General features: G+C 42.0%; 1 protein-coding gene across 17 annotated transcripts in view; it reads right to left on the bottom strand.

The window, feature by feature from the left end:
- Positions 1-1,416: 1,416 nt before the first annotated feature.
- Positions 1,417-16,083, bottom strand: part of CACNA1G (calcium voltage-gated channel subunit alpha1 G) — a 150,107-nt gene continuing 135,440 nt past the window's right edge. For 11 of the 17 annotated variants that reach the window (XM_069799152.1, XM_069799154.1, XM_069799156.1 and 8 more), the window contains 4 exons: positions 13,280-13,414; positions 10,046-10,235; positions 7,333-7,502; positions 1,417-3,607 (listed from right to left, as the gene is read on the bottom strand). In XM_069799152.1, coding sequence (XP_069655253.1) covers positions 2,753-3,607; positions 7,333-7,502; positions 10,046-10,235; positions 13,280-13,414 — 1,350 coding nt within the window. In that variant the 3' untranslated portion in view covers positions 1,417-2,752. Of the gene's footprint in view, positions 3,608-5,062; positions 5,537-7,332; positions 7,503-10,045; positions 10,236-13,279; positions 13,415-16,083 lie in introns of those variants that run through there. The other 6 variants (XM_069799162.1, XM_069799166.1, XM_069799167.1 and 3 more) reach the window with 3 other exon arrangements.

Here is a 16,083-nt window from a genome sequence, read left to right as displayed (position 1 = left end):
AACCCCCCCAAAGGTATTTAAAATTATCTTAAGATTATTGCACACACTGCAGTACATTTGTATTTGTCTTTCAAAAGGGCATCTAGAAAAGACTTATCTGGTTTAGAAAACAAACTATTTTACATGGATTTCTTTTCCTGAATGCATCATCATAGAGTATTTTTTATTGGTTAGTCTTTACTGAATATTCATATAGGATGTAAACTTTTTCTTACTTCCACAAGCCTTGTCAGTGGGCAAAACCCCTGGTATTGAAAATAGAAGAGCCTTTAGGCGTTCTGTTACATTTGGAGCTGAGCATTTGGATTCACATCACAACACTGTTTTGTGCCACGATTTCAAGCTACAATGTTCCATGGGTTTTTTTGTAAGGAAGGAACTGTATGAGTAGTATCACTCCAGCTATGCAAACACAATCCTAATCATTAAGGAACCAGGGTCAGCAATTTTAGTGGCCTAGCTATTTTCCCAAATTATTTAGTACATGTGAAAGGAAAGGCTAAGGCTCATTATGAGTGTAAAACCAAAAAGGGATTAAGAATATTTCTCAGGCTTAATACACTGTAATTTTATTATTTCCTTAAATATGATCTGGGGGAAGAACTGATGAAAGGTTTGTTTGAAATCATTGCTTTAAACGGGCTTAACTCTGGATTTGGACTGGCATATCAAAGAAAGCGGTCTCCATATGGGCCCATGTTGAAGAGGGGAAAAATGTCCCAGCCAAGAGTTAATCTAACTGCAGTAAATAGTACAGAATGTTAATCCTCCTACTTCAAATACACTGATTGCCTGACTTCCTGCTGAAAGCCCTTACATTTCTCCAGGACATGTAAATCAATAGGGATTGTTTATGGAGTAAATGTCCTCGAGTGAAAATAAAGGAGCTTAAGACCTCGCATAGGCTGTTAGGTATGAACAGCGTCTTCTTGTATGTATACTTGGAAGCTAATGCAGATACATGTAGTCGTAACAGTCTAATCTCTGAACAGATAAAAGGCTGTACATCAGCATGTTGTAGTGATTTGAAAAGATCAGTAGTTCTCAAAAAGTTACAAACTCCTGACTGACAGAATTAGCACAAATCCTCCTCTTGCCTGTGCTGGTTTAAAGACATGATCCAGCAAAGCCTTATCCATGTACGCAGTTTTAAACCTGTGACTATTCGCACACTTCCAACCATGCCTGCAGAGTCTTATTTAGCCTACATCTTAATGTGATTTCATGGAGGTTGAGTGAAGTTAACGTCTGGTTTCCATCAGTCTTGTGAAGAGCGGGAGGTGTCAAACCGGGCCAATCTTTCTTGATTTTCAGGCTGTGCTGTCCAGTTATACAGACTGCTTTTTGCAGAGGGCGTTAGCACAGAAGTAAACAGTTAATTTCTGAGATGACTGACATTAAGGACATGTTATAAAGTAAGGACATGAATTCCATTTTGATTTACTCTGTATAATGATGTTGCTGCTTAAGGCTTTTTGTAGATTGGAAATAAAATTACAGTCAGGGTGATGTAAATTAACTCTAGCAGTGATAGCAAAAACCTGACTTTTTAAACCGAAAATCAACAGTCATTTCAGTACCTACAGACTTTCTCACATGTATTCTGTAAAATAACTTGCAGTAGGCCTTGATTCTGTCGAACACATAAGCATATGATTTTAATTTTCAAGAATTACTTAAATACGATCAACCTCAAGGCAGTTTAAGCAAGAGCTTAACTTTAAACATGTGCTTAAGCCCATTGCTGTGTCATGTCTCCACTGAATTCACCCACTGCAAATCTTAAACATGGCCTTACTCTCTTACTTTCCACACGGGCGCAGAAAGGAGGAGCTCCACTGCAAACAGTGGACTTACAGAGGTGTAAAACTCAGCAGAAGAAACAGTCTGTCTCGGAGACACTAGAAAAACATCTCAGAGGTGACCACAGGCTTTTGTTGCCTCAGTTTCCTAGGCACGTATGAAAATTAGCCGTTGACATGATTTTGTGAGTCACCAGTGGATGATCTATAATATCCTTTCATAATTCAGTATTGTGTACAGTTAAATGGCTCTACATTCACCATCTTCAGACATCTATCAGCATGTTGTACCTTCCTGGGTTGTGCACTTGCTTTCACTCTGGATGTCGATTTTATGCAAGATTGGAATATTATTTTGTTAAAAAACTGCCACTGCATTTCTCTACTACCCAAACAATCTTTTTTCCCAGAATATCATTGAAGTCCAAGGGGAAAAATAAATTACATTAAATAATCCTTATTTACTGCTGACTGTGGGATACATTTCCTCTGTAATGCACTAATTGGCTACATTTTGTGCTTTGCAAAACAAAATGAAACCCAAACAAAACAAAACAAAAAAAAAGAGAAGGGATTAAATATATATTTTTTAGGTTAAAATATTCATAAAAACCAACTTTATCTCAGAAATATTCTGAGATACATAAAATAGAAGAAAATTAAACGAGTCTTTAGTCACAAAATGTACTACATCCCGCAATACTAGAGTCAATTAATTTAATAAAATATAATATACATATAGATTCTGCACATTGTATTGCTTTTACCTAAGCAGAACATATGCTTAAGTAAGCGTGATATAGGTTAACCACTCTTTTAACCAGCTGGTTCTTTAATCTTTCTTTGGAAATTTTTTACCCAGTGCCATTTTGGAATACAGAGTTTTTTAATTTTTTTTTTTTTCTATTACATGAAAGGAAGAAAACATTTGGCACCAACAGAAAAGTAACTCAGGGGTCCATTTCCGTTTGATCAAAGGAAAAGCTAGGAAGTGTCAACAAGTCTTTCTTTGGGGTAGGAGATGTTGACATACTGTCTGGAAGCAACGAATCCCCTATATCCATCGAATCCTTGGACTCACAAGATGGAGCACGCCGTCTCAAGCAAACGTCTCCACTGGCAGGTGAGATGCTGTGAGGTCCTCTAGGTAGCAAACTCTGTCCATCAGGTGGATCTATAGATATGCATGGAGGACTCAGTTTTTTCTTCTGCCGTGTTCCTTGCAAGCCTTCCATTTCACTTACCACCTGACTTATGAAGCCAGAAGAGCTAGATGTGGAGTGGTGCTGAGGGCTGTTTTCCATTGAACAAATTTCTATTGAATGTCTCCTTTGATCATCTAACCAAGAGGGCGGTTTTTTTAGAAGACCCTGGGTGTCTACACTGTGGTATTTCTTCAGGTCCTTCAATGTAACGTTGCCAGTATTGCCTATGTTCCTCTTAGGAGTGAGAGGCTGAACCTCTGAACAGGCACTCGAGGCTGTACAAGTTTCTGAAGTGAAAGGCTCTGAGGAGCTGTTTGTTTCAGATACTTCTTGGTCCATTGAATCTCCAGGTGTCTCCTGATACGAGTCTGCACAAGCACACGATGCTGGTGCCTGCTTTGAAATATTATACTGATTGTGGGAATGCTGCTGCGTATGAACGCTTGCCCGGCTCCATGCAGCCAACTCATTCGCTTCTGAGGGTGTCAGAGCCACTGATGACTCCTCCGTGGGCACAGCGGGGACATTTGGGTCAGAAAGTTCACTCACCTCGGTGTGGAGATTCTCCTTGCTATCCAAAGAGTCGTTCCGTATAGCCATCTGTATTGGAGCGCAAAGGGATCGGGGAGGAGGGGAGTTGCCAGATGAGAGAGACAGACCAAACAAAAGTTAGTACAAGCAAGGCACAGCATTTACAGGGCACTCAACTCTGCTGAGATACCTCAGTGCAGACCCACTGATTCCTATAATGGCCTGGTGGTGTGGGTTCTAGCAATTCCCATGCTTCAGAGATCTGCGGGTTTGTCCCTGTGTAAGTGACAGCAGAATTTGGCCCTTCATTCTTCCTAAATGGTTGGCCTTTAGCTTTCTTCTCTAAGGATGGAGGGCTGCAAAACCAGAATGCCCTCACCCAGACTTAGACATATTCCTGTTACATGAAGGATGAGGGTCTACAGCAAAGCCCTTTATAATTTTAGCAGCCCAGGTACGAGCGGGAGAAGGAAGATGTGCAAGTGAGGCCGTGTATTCCCTTCTCTAGCTCAGGCAATGCTGAGGGCATGGAGCAGGACCCCCAGAGCCAGCGACGCTAGAGCGACCACGCTCCGCGCCAGCATCAGGGCAACAGCCTGTCCCTGGCTTTGGTCCACGGGCTGGAGCCACGACTCTGCACCATCTTACAGCAGGGGAGCTGGAAAAGCTCGAGTCCAAAGCTGGACTAATAATAATAATAATCTGTAATTATTTCAACTTATTCTGATGCTTGAGTTCAGGCTTCCTAAGGCACATCTTGCCTTGGCTGTCTTGAGCCGTATGCGGCATCAGTGCCTGCTGGCAGAGAGAACCCATGGCATGTTTTGAAGGCTTTGTCTTTTCACTGCACTGCATCCCCTTGTCAAAAGGGTTTACAAATCAGCCACGTTAACTGGCCCTTAAAGGGAGAATCTCAGTTTGAGAAGACTCTTAAATGATCTTAAAGATTAAAAACTTCACAGAGAAATGCGGAGGAAACGCGTACAGCTGGTCTCAGTCCTTTAGAGAAGTGTAAGGAGATGAAATTCCTCATACTAAGGAATGCTTTTGTGATGAATTGCCACAAAATGATCTTAGAATTTATATAAAAATTGTCCCGCAAGGATCATTTGAGCCAAATGATCTCTATTCAGGCAAAGCTCTCATCAGCTGCAGTACGCACATGTGTGCGCGCAGAAACACAAGAGTCTATTGCTACATCTGCACATTGGGCTCCCTTTGTCATTTGTGAGAGTTGAGAGAATATTTAATATGGCAGATGATTTTGTCCAATGCTCGTGAATCCTTTCTAGTTAAAATTTTACAGCATAATACTGGCAACTAACCACAGTCAAGAGCGGAGCTAACTCTGGTCTCTTTAATGCCAATAGTTTTAGTGAGCGTTTGGGAGAAAAAAATCATGTTCATACCCTGAGAAGAGACACAGACCACAAAAAAATAGAATACAGTAGCAAAAAGTAATTATTGTCATTACTTTTGCTTGTACACTAACCTGTGTTGCACACAACGACAACATTAGTCACCACCAGCTCTTTCTTTCCCTACGATACAGGCATCTTTGGTAGTTGTTAGTAGTAACTGTTTGTACAAATGTTTTACTGGTTTGTTCCAAAATAAAAGGACCCTCTGCCATCCCATTGGGGTGTACATCTGTAGTAGCCACAGCTCGGTGTGGGCTACACCTTGGATACACAGTCCTCGAACCAGAAAATCAATATAGGTTTAATTTCAGGGAGAATTCCCCTGGAGAAAAGCTTTTGTGCAATGCACTGCCAAGGAGAGTATCCTCAGCAGGGAATGTCCTCTCAAAGCATCCGATCCACTCATCTTCATCTGCGAGTGCATCACTAATTGTCAAACTTTCCGGAGTCTAAACTGCATGTTACTGTGGGGACTGTGTTCACTCTCCAGCACTCTGGAGGGGGAGGGAAGTTAAACACACAGGTTTTAATGATGGAGGAAAGTGCATGGACCAGGTATGTGGTGAACAAGATTTATCTATACACAAATTTAGGAAAGGAGAGGGGACAAGGGGGGAGGGAAAGGAAAGAAAGAAAAGAAAACAAATCAGAATTACATGCAATATATGTATCAGTAAGGAAAAATGGGTACTACAAACCAAAATGCTTTGCTAGTTTGGGCTATTGTGATGTGCTAGTAACAAATTAGTGGTGGAAATAAAAGGAGCCAAGCAGAGAGCACTTGAGCAAGCAGAAGTGTCGGGAGTGTAAAGGGAATTTTGCCTCTTTAAGGACTGACGTTCACAGTGCCTGGCCATCTAGATTGCAATTAACAGTAACAGCAATACTGCCCTGTTGCCAGGAACAACCTTACCGCTCCCATTAGCCACACTGGGAGCTGCTTGCTACTTGGGAGCGTGCCTAAGGCAGCACCTCACTAACCTTCGGAGGGATCTGTCTGGTCCGTGGACCATAACTGCTCACTGTCCCAAAGCTTTTTTCTCTCTGAAATGTCACTCCAAGAGCATGCTCATGTCACTGCATGAGCAGAGAGAGGAGGGAGGGGAATAAATTAACTTAAACGTATGACAAGGTTTAGAAAAAGAAGCCTTCAAAAACATGAACAAAATTAGGCTGAGGAAGATGACTAACATGGTAATTTATTCTAGATAGATCAGTTCAAAAAGATGGGTCTGTTATTCATTAGGAACCAAGAGAGAGTGGTTATGAACTGGAATCATGACATCAATTAGTTTCCCCATTAGCAGTGATTGGGGTAGCTGGCCAGCCCTGTGCAAACGAATACATGCTAGGAATTTCTTATGTCAATTTAGTATTACAGACTAATGTAATTGTTAACCTTGGTACTTCACATTCGTTTTTAGAGCTTAATGAATCAACTGTCTAATTTGTCAATGTTGATTAAAAGATGAAAGAAATGGGAATATTTTAATGAAGGAAAGAAATTGCTTTTGAAAAAATAGAACTGATCTATTTTGTGTATATAAAATCAGGCCTGAAACTACTGAAGAAAGCAGAGTTTGGGAATCAGACATGCCTCTGGTCCTGGTCCAGCTGCACGATGAAAAATGCTTAAAAATGTGAGAGTGAAGCACAAGTGTAATTATTTGACTAAAAAAGATAAATTTAAACTTAAGCTTCCAATCAACCAGACTGGAATCTTTGATTAGATCTCTCAGATCTTTGGTTGAATCAGGATTTAAATCAATGCCAGGCAAAAACCAGGGATAAAACCAGTTGCAAAATAATATGTGTTCTGTTTTGCATATACTCAAACTTTTCAAAAGCAGACAGGAGATTCAAAAGGATCTTAATTTTCAGTTCTCACTGTAAAAACAGTATGCTTTCCATGATGGTTTTGTGGATGAGATATCCAGCTTCCTTTAAACAGTTTTCCCCTTTCGAGAAACGAGAGGAGCCAGAGGAAGCATGGCCTGGGATGGAGCCTGCAGTCCCTGTGTCCTTTCAAGCACTGAGAAAATCACAGCAGTTAAGAATTAGTTCCTTAACCCCAACAAGCCCCTGGGGAGCATTTGGCTGCATTTATGAAGAGGACTGAAAAAAATAAAGTGCTAACAACGTGGAGAACATTTAGGCATGTTGCCAAAGGACATGATACTCATCACGCACATTCTTTGGAGACTCCTGGATAGCTTTCAGATCAAAATCCATCAACCTTTTTGTTATTTCTGTAGAAGAGTTACAGTTCTCCGGAGGTTTCTCTGTGAATCCCTCCTTGAATTTAAAGCATGATTAACCTGGAAACAGGACAATATAAAACCTCAGCAGGTTCATGATCATAAGTCTGCTTACCTGTCTGCGGAGCAGCCTTTCAGCAGAAGGAGAGTGCACCTGCTGGGAAACCCGAGGTTTGCTCTCCCTCACCAAATGGTCAAGAGGTTTTACGTGGTGAAAATGGTCTTTTGGAATTTGCAGGAGAGAGCTGGTGTCCGCCGGCTGCGACTGCACCGATGCCTTTGAACCTTGCAAGAGGGAGAAGAGACAGAAATGTGACATGTTCATCTGGGGATTGCCTCCCAATCTCAATGACCTTTCAGAGAAAGCTGCTCTGTTGCACCTTGGACCAGACAGGCATGGCAAAACCACTGAATTTAGCAACTAGCTATCCATGATTGGGAAAAATCTCTCATCTACTAATAAATTATTCCAAAATTGTCTATTATTTCATTTTTCTTGGCATTTTTCCCTGCTAGAACTGGGACTAGCTTCTGTTAAGAGCAGAAGACTATGAACTAGAAGTTCATCTGGACTGGCAATTTCTACACCCCTGCTTTATGGCCAATAACTTTGCAGGCAACCATACATCTAGCACCGCAAGGATCTGACTTTGAAAGACTCTAGAAAAGGATGTCTCCATACCTGATCGTATGCTGAGACTGACTGCTGGGATCTCAAAACCGCACGTTGGAAATGAAGCGAAAGGGAATGGCACCTGGCAGCTTTCAAGGCTAGTTTTACAAAGCATCCCAGGAGAAGGAGACACATACTCTCCAGCCTCTTTGTGACCCTTTGTGGTTGCTGGCTACTTCTTCTAAAGGGTTTGAAACTCTGCATGCTCCCCCCCCACAGCCCCAACATTTTTCAAAACAATTCATTTAACCTGGACCGCATCCCAGAGAATCTCATTTGTCCTGGAATCTTTCCCAGAACAACAGCCCCATTACGAAGGAGTATTCAAACAAATACCTCCTGCAAGTGCCAGTGTTTCTGACAACAAAACCTTTCTCAGCTTGAAATATTATGGCTTAGTTGTGGTGATTTATTAGAGGCGCCTGGCACCTTTTGCTATCTTCACAGCACTTTATAATATTACAAACTGTAAACAGGTAGGGGTGACTTCCCCCACCCTGAAAAGCAGTGACACTGTAGGTGGAACAGGACAACAATGCATATGCCAAGATTTGGGCACCTTACCCACCTCTGAGCACTTTGGCCCGCTTAAGACGATTGGAATTTCACCAGCAGGAGAAAAACACAAAAGGTTTAATTGCTTAATGTGGTTATGAATAAGACATCAGCTTTACCTTTCCAAAATACTTCTCCTACATCTCAGTGGAACAGTTTTTCCTGTGGATTTACAAGGGTGCAATGCCTGCCCCTCCCCAAGCCAGGGCTGTCAGATGGGGCTATTCAGTTCTCCAAGCTGGAAGTGCAATCTTGAAGAAAGAAGGTACTCAGAAACTACCCACTTTTTGGTCATGTTGACGTGGTTTTTGTTCAAGACAGGACAAACTCATCCGAATTAAGGGCCAAAAATGCAGCACTGGAAACTCCCTCTGTAGCAAATGGGATTCTTTCATATGGCCAGGGATTATAACTACAAGGAATTTTGTTGGCTGTTAGAGCACACCATAAATTCTGGCTCCACTGAAGGTAATGGGAGTTTTGCTATTGACTTCAGTGGGATTTGGCCGGAATTTTAGCTGCACCTTTTGCATTATGTGCAAACAGGTTCTTCAGAGGACAGCTCTTGACCTTGAAAATTTTGTATTATGGCAGTGATTTCTCACAACTCCAGATTCATCTTACTCCGTTGTGTCCACATTTTTTTTCTGCTGTTGAACAGTCGCTATTCATCCAAATTCTTATTACTATGCAAATTTCAACATCTTATTTCTAATCTGTTCAAATCTCCTACCATTCTGAACGGTGCTGAAATTATGTTCTGCTTAGAGGCTTTCAAATGACAATGCTTGTAAAAACTTCTCTGTCTTATCTGTGACAAATGTCTAAAATGATGGCATGTACAGAAGAATTAAAGACAGCTACGTTCACTTACCAGCAGAAGGTAACCCTTAGCAGACAGAGTAAATGAAAGCACATTGATAAGCACCGGGAGGCAGCTGCAAGTACAGGTACAGAGGTGCAGGTAGAGAGAGAGCCCTTGGTATCTGCAATACGCTGTATCTAAGAATATCTCTGAATTTAGCGCTAAGGCGTATATCCCAACCATGCACACTGGGAAGGGCAATTCTACACTCTCTCATCTTTCCATTCATCTCACACTGAGATCTCTCTCACTTCAGCACATTTATGTTCATTTTACAGGCATTTAGAGGCACCATTTTCCCTTCTTTCACAGATGTTCCCATATAGAGTTTCCAAAACCTGCTAGAATAGGTACTGCTGCAAAAAAACAGACATGAGGAAATATTTTTCTGCTGGGATTTTTGCTCTGGGGCCATAGCTAGCTCAGGTGAGATGGATGGAGCCCAGGCTGTAGGGACTGTAACCCTTGGGGAACCAGGCAGGGGGACAATCAGCATTGAGGCAGGCCAACTGCTCGCTGTCACGTTGCCAAAAAGTTCAGAGGAAAGGAGTTATCTTTAAGAGCCTGGACTTTGTAAGTTGTGGAGGGGCTTTGCAAAACCATTCCACAGGTCTGGACGCCAGCACCTCGCTGCAAACCGAAGGCAATTTGCTGCCTCCTTCTGAATAGCTTGGAAAATCCCAGCTTCTGCTACGTTGGAAAATCCCGTTCTTGTCCCAGCTGACAGATGTGTACCTGACTGAGACTTGTGATGTGCTGGATTCCTCTCGCCCAGGGAGGCAGGGCAGGGGCTGGAGTACGGCGGCTGGAACATGTAGCTGTCATTTGGCAAAGAGTGGGTACGCCCCACTGAAGGCTTTCTCACGCTCAGCAAGTCCTTGCTGGGAGACAGGGTCAGCGTATCGTCTTTGGAGCGGAGATCGGCCTACAGGGAAAAACCACAGTGAGGAAGGAAGACGTGACGGGGCGGGAAGAGGAGAAGTGCCCAGAAACGCTAGCGACAGCCATTGCAATCAGTATGGCACGATGGGCATGCACATCGTCAGTATGTACAGGTTGCACGAATGGATCTACCGGGAAGCTATACCCCTCATTTTGTATTGTCAATAAATTGTCACACAGAATGAACCACAGAAACAGAGGAAGCAACACTGTAGTAATAAACCATGACTATTTCAGGGATATGCAAAGAAGGCATCATGCCTCAAGGCCAGCAAAGGTCACATGCTTTGCATAACTTTGATCCTCTGCAGTAACAGTAAAGCTCTCTCTACGTGCCCTCATCAGCAAGTCAGACTTTTGCAAAGGTGAGTAGTTTCCCCTTCTAACAATAAAAGAAAAAAAACAAATACAAAAACTAGTTTACAGAAAATATTCTCTATTCTGGCTCCCAGCACAATTTTATCGGTTTTTCTTCTCACATAATGAATAACTAAACCCATTTTATTGAAAGGGATATCTCAACCTACTGCTTCAGGGTTAAAGCCATTCTCTAATTAGAAGGGATCTAACGCAAGCGAGGGTTATTGTATATATACGTTGACTGCGGAGTTTTTACAGCCAAAGAGTGCCTTGGAATGGGCAGCACCAGAGGCAATATCGAATGGGGTAGATTCAGGCCTGATTTCATAAGGATATGTCTCCATCCCAGAAATATTCTTGGGGTGTTATTTTGTTGGACAGTATTAGCAAAAACCAAAGCAAAGTCAACTCTCCTGGATATTTCTAATGAAAGAATTTGTTAATCTTTAAAAGGTCTCCATTGAAAAACACAGAACTAAGATGTGACACTGTAGTCTGATACAGTATATTGCTGATCATTTTTGGAAAACTTTAAATCTTATTTTCTGACAAATATTCCCTTCACTCAGTGCATGACAAGTTTTCTGAAATCAACACTGAGATTTTTTTTTCCCAATTTTATCCTTCAGTCATAAACCCAAAATTTCACTATGGCATTTTGTTTGCACAAGAAACATGATGAGATTAAAAGATTTACAAAAAGGAAAAAAAAAAGAGGAAAAAAGAAGAAAAGGAAAAAAAAAAAAAAGACCCCTGTTGTAAATTTAATGAAGGAAACGGATCTGCACTGTCATGCAGCATTAGTTTCAGTCCTCAGGAACCTGCCGATTTGGATATAGCCTGGATACAGCCTAGATAAGAGAGACTGCAGTCTCTTGATATAGCTCAGGGAAGGAGAGCGAAACCTGTGCTGGTAAAGCTGAGACTTTGGCTTCGGGAACCCCTCTGTTCCTCCCTGCCTTTCCCTTCTGAGCTGTTTACGCTATTTAGCTTTCATATTATTTAGCTTAAAGCAGAAAAGATGGCCTGAAACCTGAGATTTCAAATTCAAAACCATTTGGATGTGAACACAAGAATTTGGATTCAAGATCCTATCCAAACCCAACCTTTAATGAACCTTTAGGTTCATTGACAGGATCCAATACCACAGCGGGCTCATTTCCACTTTCTGATCATCTCAAGGGAAATCTCATCAGTGAACTTCATGAAAACCATTTAAAATGGCTGCAAAATGATCTTCTGAGTCCAGCTCACAAACAGAGCAGTGGGAGCACATGACTTTTTGGTTCACCGGTAGTTTTGAAAAACATGTTGTTTTGGCTTGACTGAAAATCAAATCTGAGTTTTCTGTGAACGAAAAAAAAATCCCAACCCAAATCTATTTTGAGTCAAACAAAACATTCTGAGATATTTTTCAACCAAAGCTGTGTCTAAATGAAGTGTAAAAATACTGCATTTAGAAAAGATTTCAATGAAAGCTTGCAGTTTTTCAGGAGTTTGGGAAACTGTTTTGACCAAGGCACTTTGTTGGTATTGACACAAATTCACAAACCCCTTTGTTCAACCTAGTTTTGCTCTTTTTTTGCAGAAAACCCATCTCTCTTGGCTATAACCCTTGAGACTTTGCTATGCTGTCAAACAGGTTTGTCTAAACTGATTCAAAACTAGAAGGGCTCTCTCCTCAGTCCAGCTCTCCAGACTAGCTCATTTTGAAACAAAAAGTCCCATACAAAATGTTAAACGTAGTTTACAAAATCTTTTGCACGTGATGCCATGAAGCATGATGGGAAATATTGTCACGGTTTAAGAGATGTTTCCCAAATAAGTGCTAATTAGGATGACAGTCAACTAGAATGGCAGAAAATTTATCAACAACACAAACATCTAAAGGCAGGTACATGAACAACAACAAAGAAAACAAGAATGATCCAAAAATGTTGGAAAAGGAGTTATGTCTGTTGTACAGCAGAAAAAAAGCACTTGACCGCTACACAGCTAAAAATGTCTAATGTTTCAAAGAGGAGATGGTTAAGGCAGGGTTCAAAATACTGGTTATTTAATTCAAAAAGACACAAAATAGTCCAAACTTTTTTTCTTTTTTTTTTCCAGCGGGATGACTGCTAGTAAGAATTCAGGAAACAAGCAGTATCTCAGAGAGATCCCCATCTGATATTTGTAAAACAAATAGTCTGGCACCAATCATGCAAAAAGCCTTGTGGTGCCTCTGTTCATAAAGACAAAAATCCATTACAAACCAAAGGGTTGTAGATGACCCCTCAGCAGAGGACACGAGTCATTAGCTCATGAGTGTCTCTTCCACGCAGCATCACTGATTTGTTTCAGATGGGGAGGAAATTTCAACCTTGACGCTTTCCAAAGCATTTTTTTACTATTTATTTTACTTGTAGAAAACACAGTGTTTTTACATAAGACGCCAAAGGAAAAACAGAAATAAATACTTGTTCCTCGCAAGGAGCCAAGTTTGTGGACAAGAGCGATAACAACCCAGGACCTAATGGCATTCAGGACAACGTCCTGTTCAGGGGAAAGGTTGGTGCTATTTGGAAATGGGCCTGAACTGAAAATGCCATTAGGCAGGTGCAGAGAGGTGGAAGCAGTATTTCGAACCCTGTAAACATCAGACTATACAGCGACCAGTGTATGTACATTGCTTTCCAGAGCATTAAGTAAGTGTGTGTTAGTATCATCAGGAAAAGAGTCATCCGTCAGAGCTAAGGACCAGGACTTTTCAGAGAGAATATCTGACGTCAGAGACAGAGCCTCCATCTCAGCTAGAGGGATCTAAAGGGAGAGATGATTAAGCATAAGAAACCAGGACACAAATCTTTTGGAAAAGAAAAAAAAAGTATCATAATCTAAATACTTCTAGATACTAAAGCAATATCCTGCAGTGGGAGAAGCTACATCATGCACATTGGTACCAGGGACAGAACGTTAAAGAAATTAAATATAACAAAGAAATGAAAAAAAGAGTGGGACATTCATACTTAAGTGCTTACCAATGATCTGGGAGGGAGTTTAAAACCATACACTAAAGCTAGCATTGTATTTTGCTGTTCTCCTCTCTAGATGCAGAAGCCAAAGTAACATTACTTTCATACTAGAGATATTTATCCTTCTGCCTATGATCAAATACAAGAGGCTTCAAGATCTTCTGACTTCTCTGAAGTTGTTCCTACCCAATAACCATGCTGTTTTCTTGGCCTCTAAGCTAATCTGGTTGAGTCCACAAAGACTCCCCAACACCAAAATCATTTCGCAGGTGGGGTATGGAGCATGACTTTCTCTGTGCTCCGGGGAGGGTATGGGGACCTCCCCCTCCCCGAGAGGCAGGTGAGACTATAATTAACTTCCTAATGGCTAAACAAGGACTGGGAGATACTTAAGGCTTGATTTATATCAGTGAATGCCTTCCCGGAGCCTTCAGTGAGTTTTGGCCTGCTAAAGAGCCTCCAGTGCCTGGGTAAGCACCAATAACTGTCCTACTAAAAGAACCGCCTGTGTCTTTCAGCCCCAAATGCCACCCCAGCCCTGGGCCCAACAGCCCCCTCCGGCTCTGAGCAAACCCGAGCTGGGAATAGGTGCTGCACTGCCGCACCCACGCTCTACTGGTGCGTCTCGCACAAACGCATCCCTGCTGAAGGGCGTTCGAGTAATTGATAAAAATCTTTATCAAAATATTGGTGAAGCTCTCTCCCTAGACACAGAGGTCTTTTTATAAGAAATGTGAAACGTCACTCCAGGTTTTGGAGAGAAAGGGGGGGAAAAGGGGACTGCAGCACCTCCCCCAGAGCAGCATCCCTGCTACCAGGCACTGCAAGGAGGGATGTTTGCCCTGAAGTGCAGGCTCAGCCCTCCCCAAATCCCCACCCTGGCTACGTGTCCGAGGCTGATGCCCACGGCACCGGGGACAGCATTTCATCAGGTAACCTACAGACCTGGCTCACGCTTGCAGGAGCCTCCTGCTCTGGACAAGTCCCAGGTGCTTCCTTTTCATTTCTCGCTGTGCCTATTTTTTTTCCTATCGTCTATGCTTGAAAAGTCTTTCAACAGCAATATATCTTCCAAGAGAAACCACAGAGGCCCAGATCTGTTGCATTCAAGTTGTCAAAGGGCTGGATTTTCTCACTTTTAGAAATGGCACCAGTGGGGTGAAATAAACCCAGTGGTGAGTGAACCTTGAGAGGCTCAAAACTTCAGCTGAGGTAAGTAAGAGGGTCAGGCTCCTCTCATCTAACCTTGGGTTTGATATCTCCTCTAACACAGGCGTCCGCTGGCAACGGATGAGAGAGACACTTCGGAGGAGCTCCTGATTTCATATGAGGCTCCCCAAAAAAAGCATCTTAGCAAAGGCTGCCAGTGTGAAGACGCTGATCCCTAATGGGGACCCACCGACCGGAGCCCAGGCGTGCGGGGAAAGGCTGTGCTGGAGCGTGGTGGACACCAGCAGCTCCTGCCTGATGGAGCTGCTCTGCCGGGAGCTGCTATTAATCAGGTTGCTTTCAGCAAGTCCCAGCACTGCTCTAAATTCCTGACTGGCCTGAGAACATGACAAATGGTGCGAACAGAAAAGCCAAAATGTAAACAAAACATCACCCTCGCTTAAGCCTCCCCTCTCCCAAAATTGAGTTTGAAGCCATCAAAACACTTTGTTGGAAACATTCAACTGATTTATACGGGCTTTAATTACGGGGGGGGGGGAATAAAATAGCTTAAATTTTCAAAGAAAAAGCCATTGCAAACTGGAATGCTATATTTTTTCATTTAAAAAAATGTCAAAACAAAGCCATTTTTTTTGCTGCAGTAGCACTTTCTGGTAAAAAATGTTGTGACAAAAAATTTCCAACCAGCTCTCGCCGAGTTTCATACTGACCCTCTGCCTTCCCTGCCAAAGCTACTGTCTCTATTCCTCCGGCAATTCTTAGAGGCAACCACTTCCTATAGCTTAATAGATCTCAATCTGGAAAGCGATATGCAGCAATCAGAGGGAGACATGTTATCCCGCTATATAAAGATCTGCAGTAGGATTTCATTTTACCTAAGCTTGTTCCTTTTCTCTAATGAACCACCGAGTTGGATAATTTAGAGTGTCAGTGAGCTCATAAATAAGCACACTGATTTAACAAGAAAACTTCTGCTATTTTTAGCCAGAAAGGAAAAAAAAATACATCAAGAAATATGGAATTTGCTCAATTCCAACTGCAGGAAAAAATAGGTATGCTTGAATTATTATTATGGTCACTGCTGTGATTTAGGGAAAAAATATTTGCTCTAAAGAATAACAGGCTTGAGAAAGTAGGTATTTTATCCTAAGAAGTAAATGAACTAATTTTAAACAAGTATTACAGCCCCTGTTCGAGAAAGCACTGGAGGACACGATTACTTAAGTATAGCATTAAGGGCTGCCTCGCCCTCTAAATTCAGTTTAGATCAGAGATGAGGATCTAGTT

The sequence above is a fragment of the Haliaeetus albicilla genome, chromosome 12 (assembly GCF_947461875.1).
Source record: "Haliaeetus albicilla chromosome 12, bHalAlb1.1, whole genome shotgun sequence".
NCBI classification, from domain to species: domain Eukaryota; kingdom Metazoa; phylum Chordata; class Aves; order Accipitriformes; family Accipitridae; genus Haliaeetus; species Haliaeetus albicilla.
Note: the sequence above shows the minus strand (reverse complement) of the source record. Positions and strands in the feature narration are given on the sequence as shown.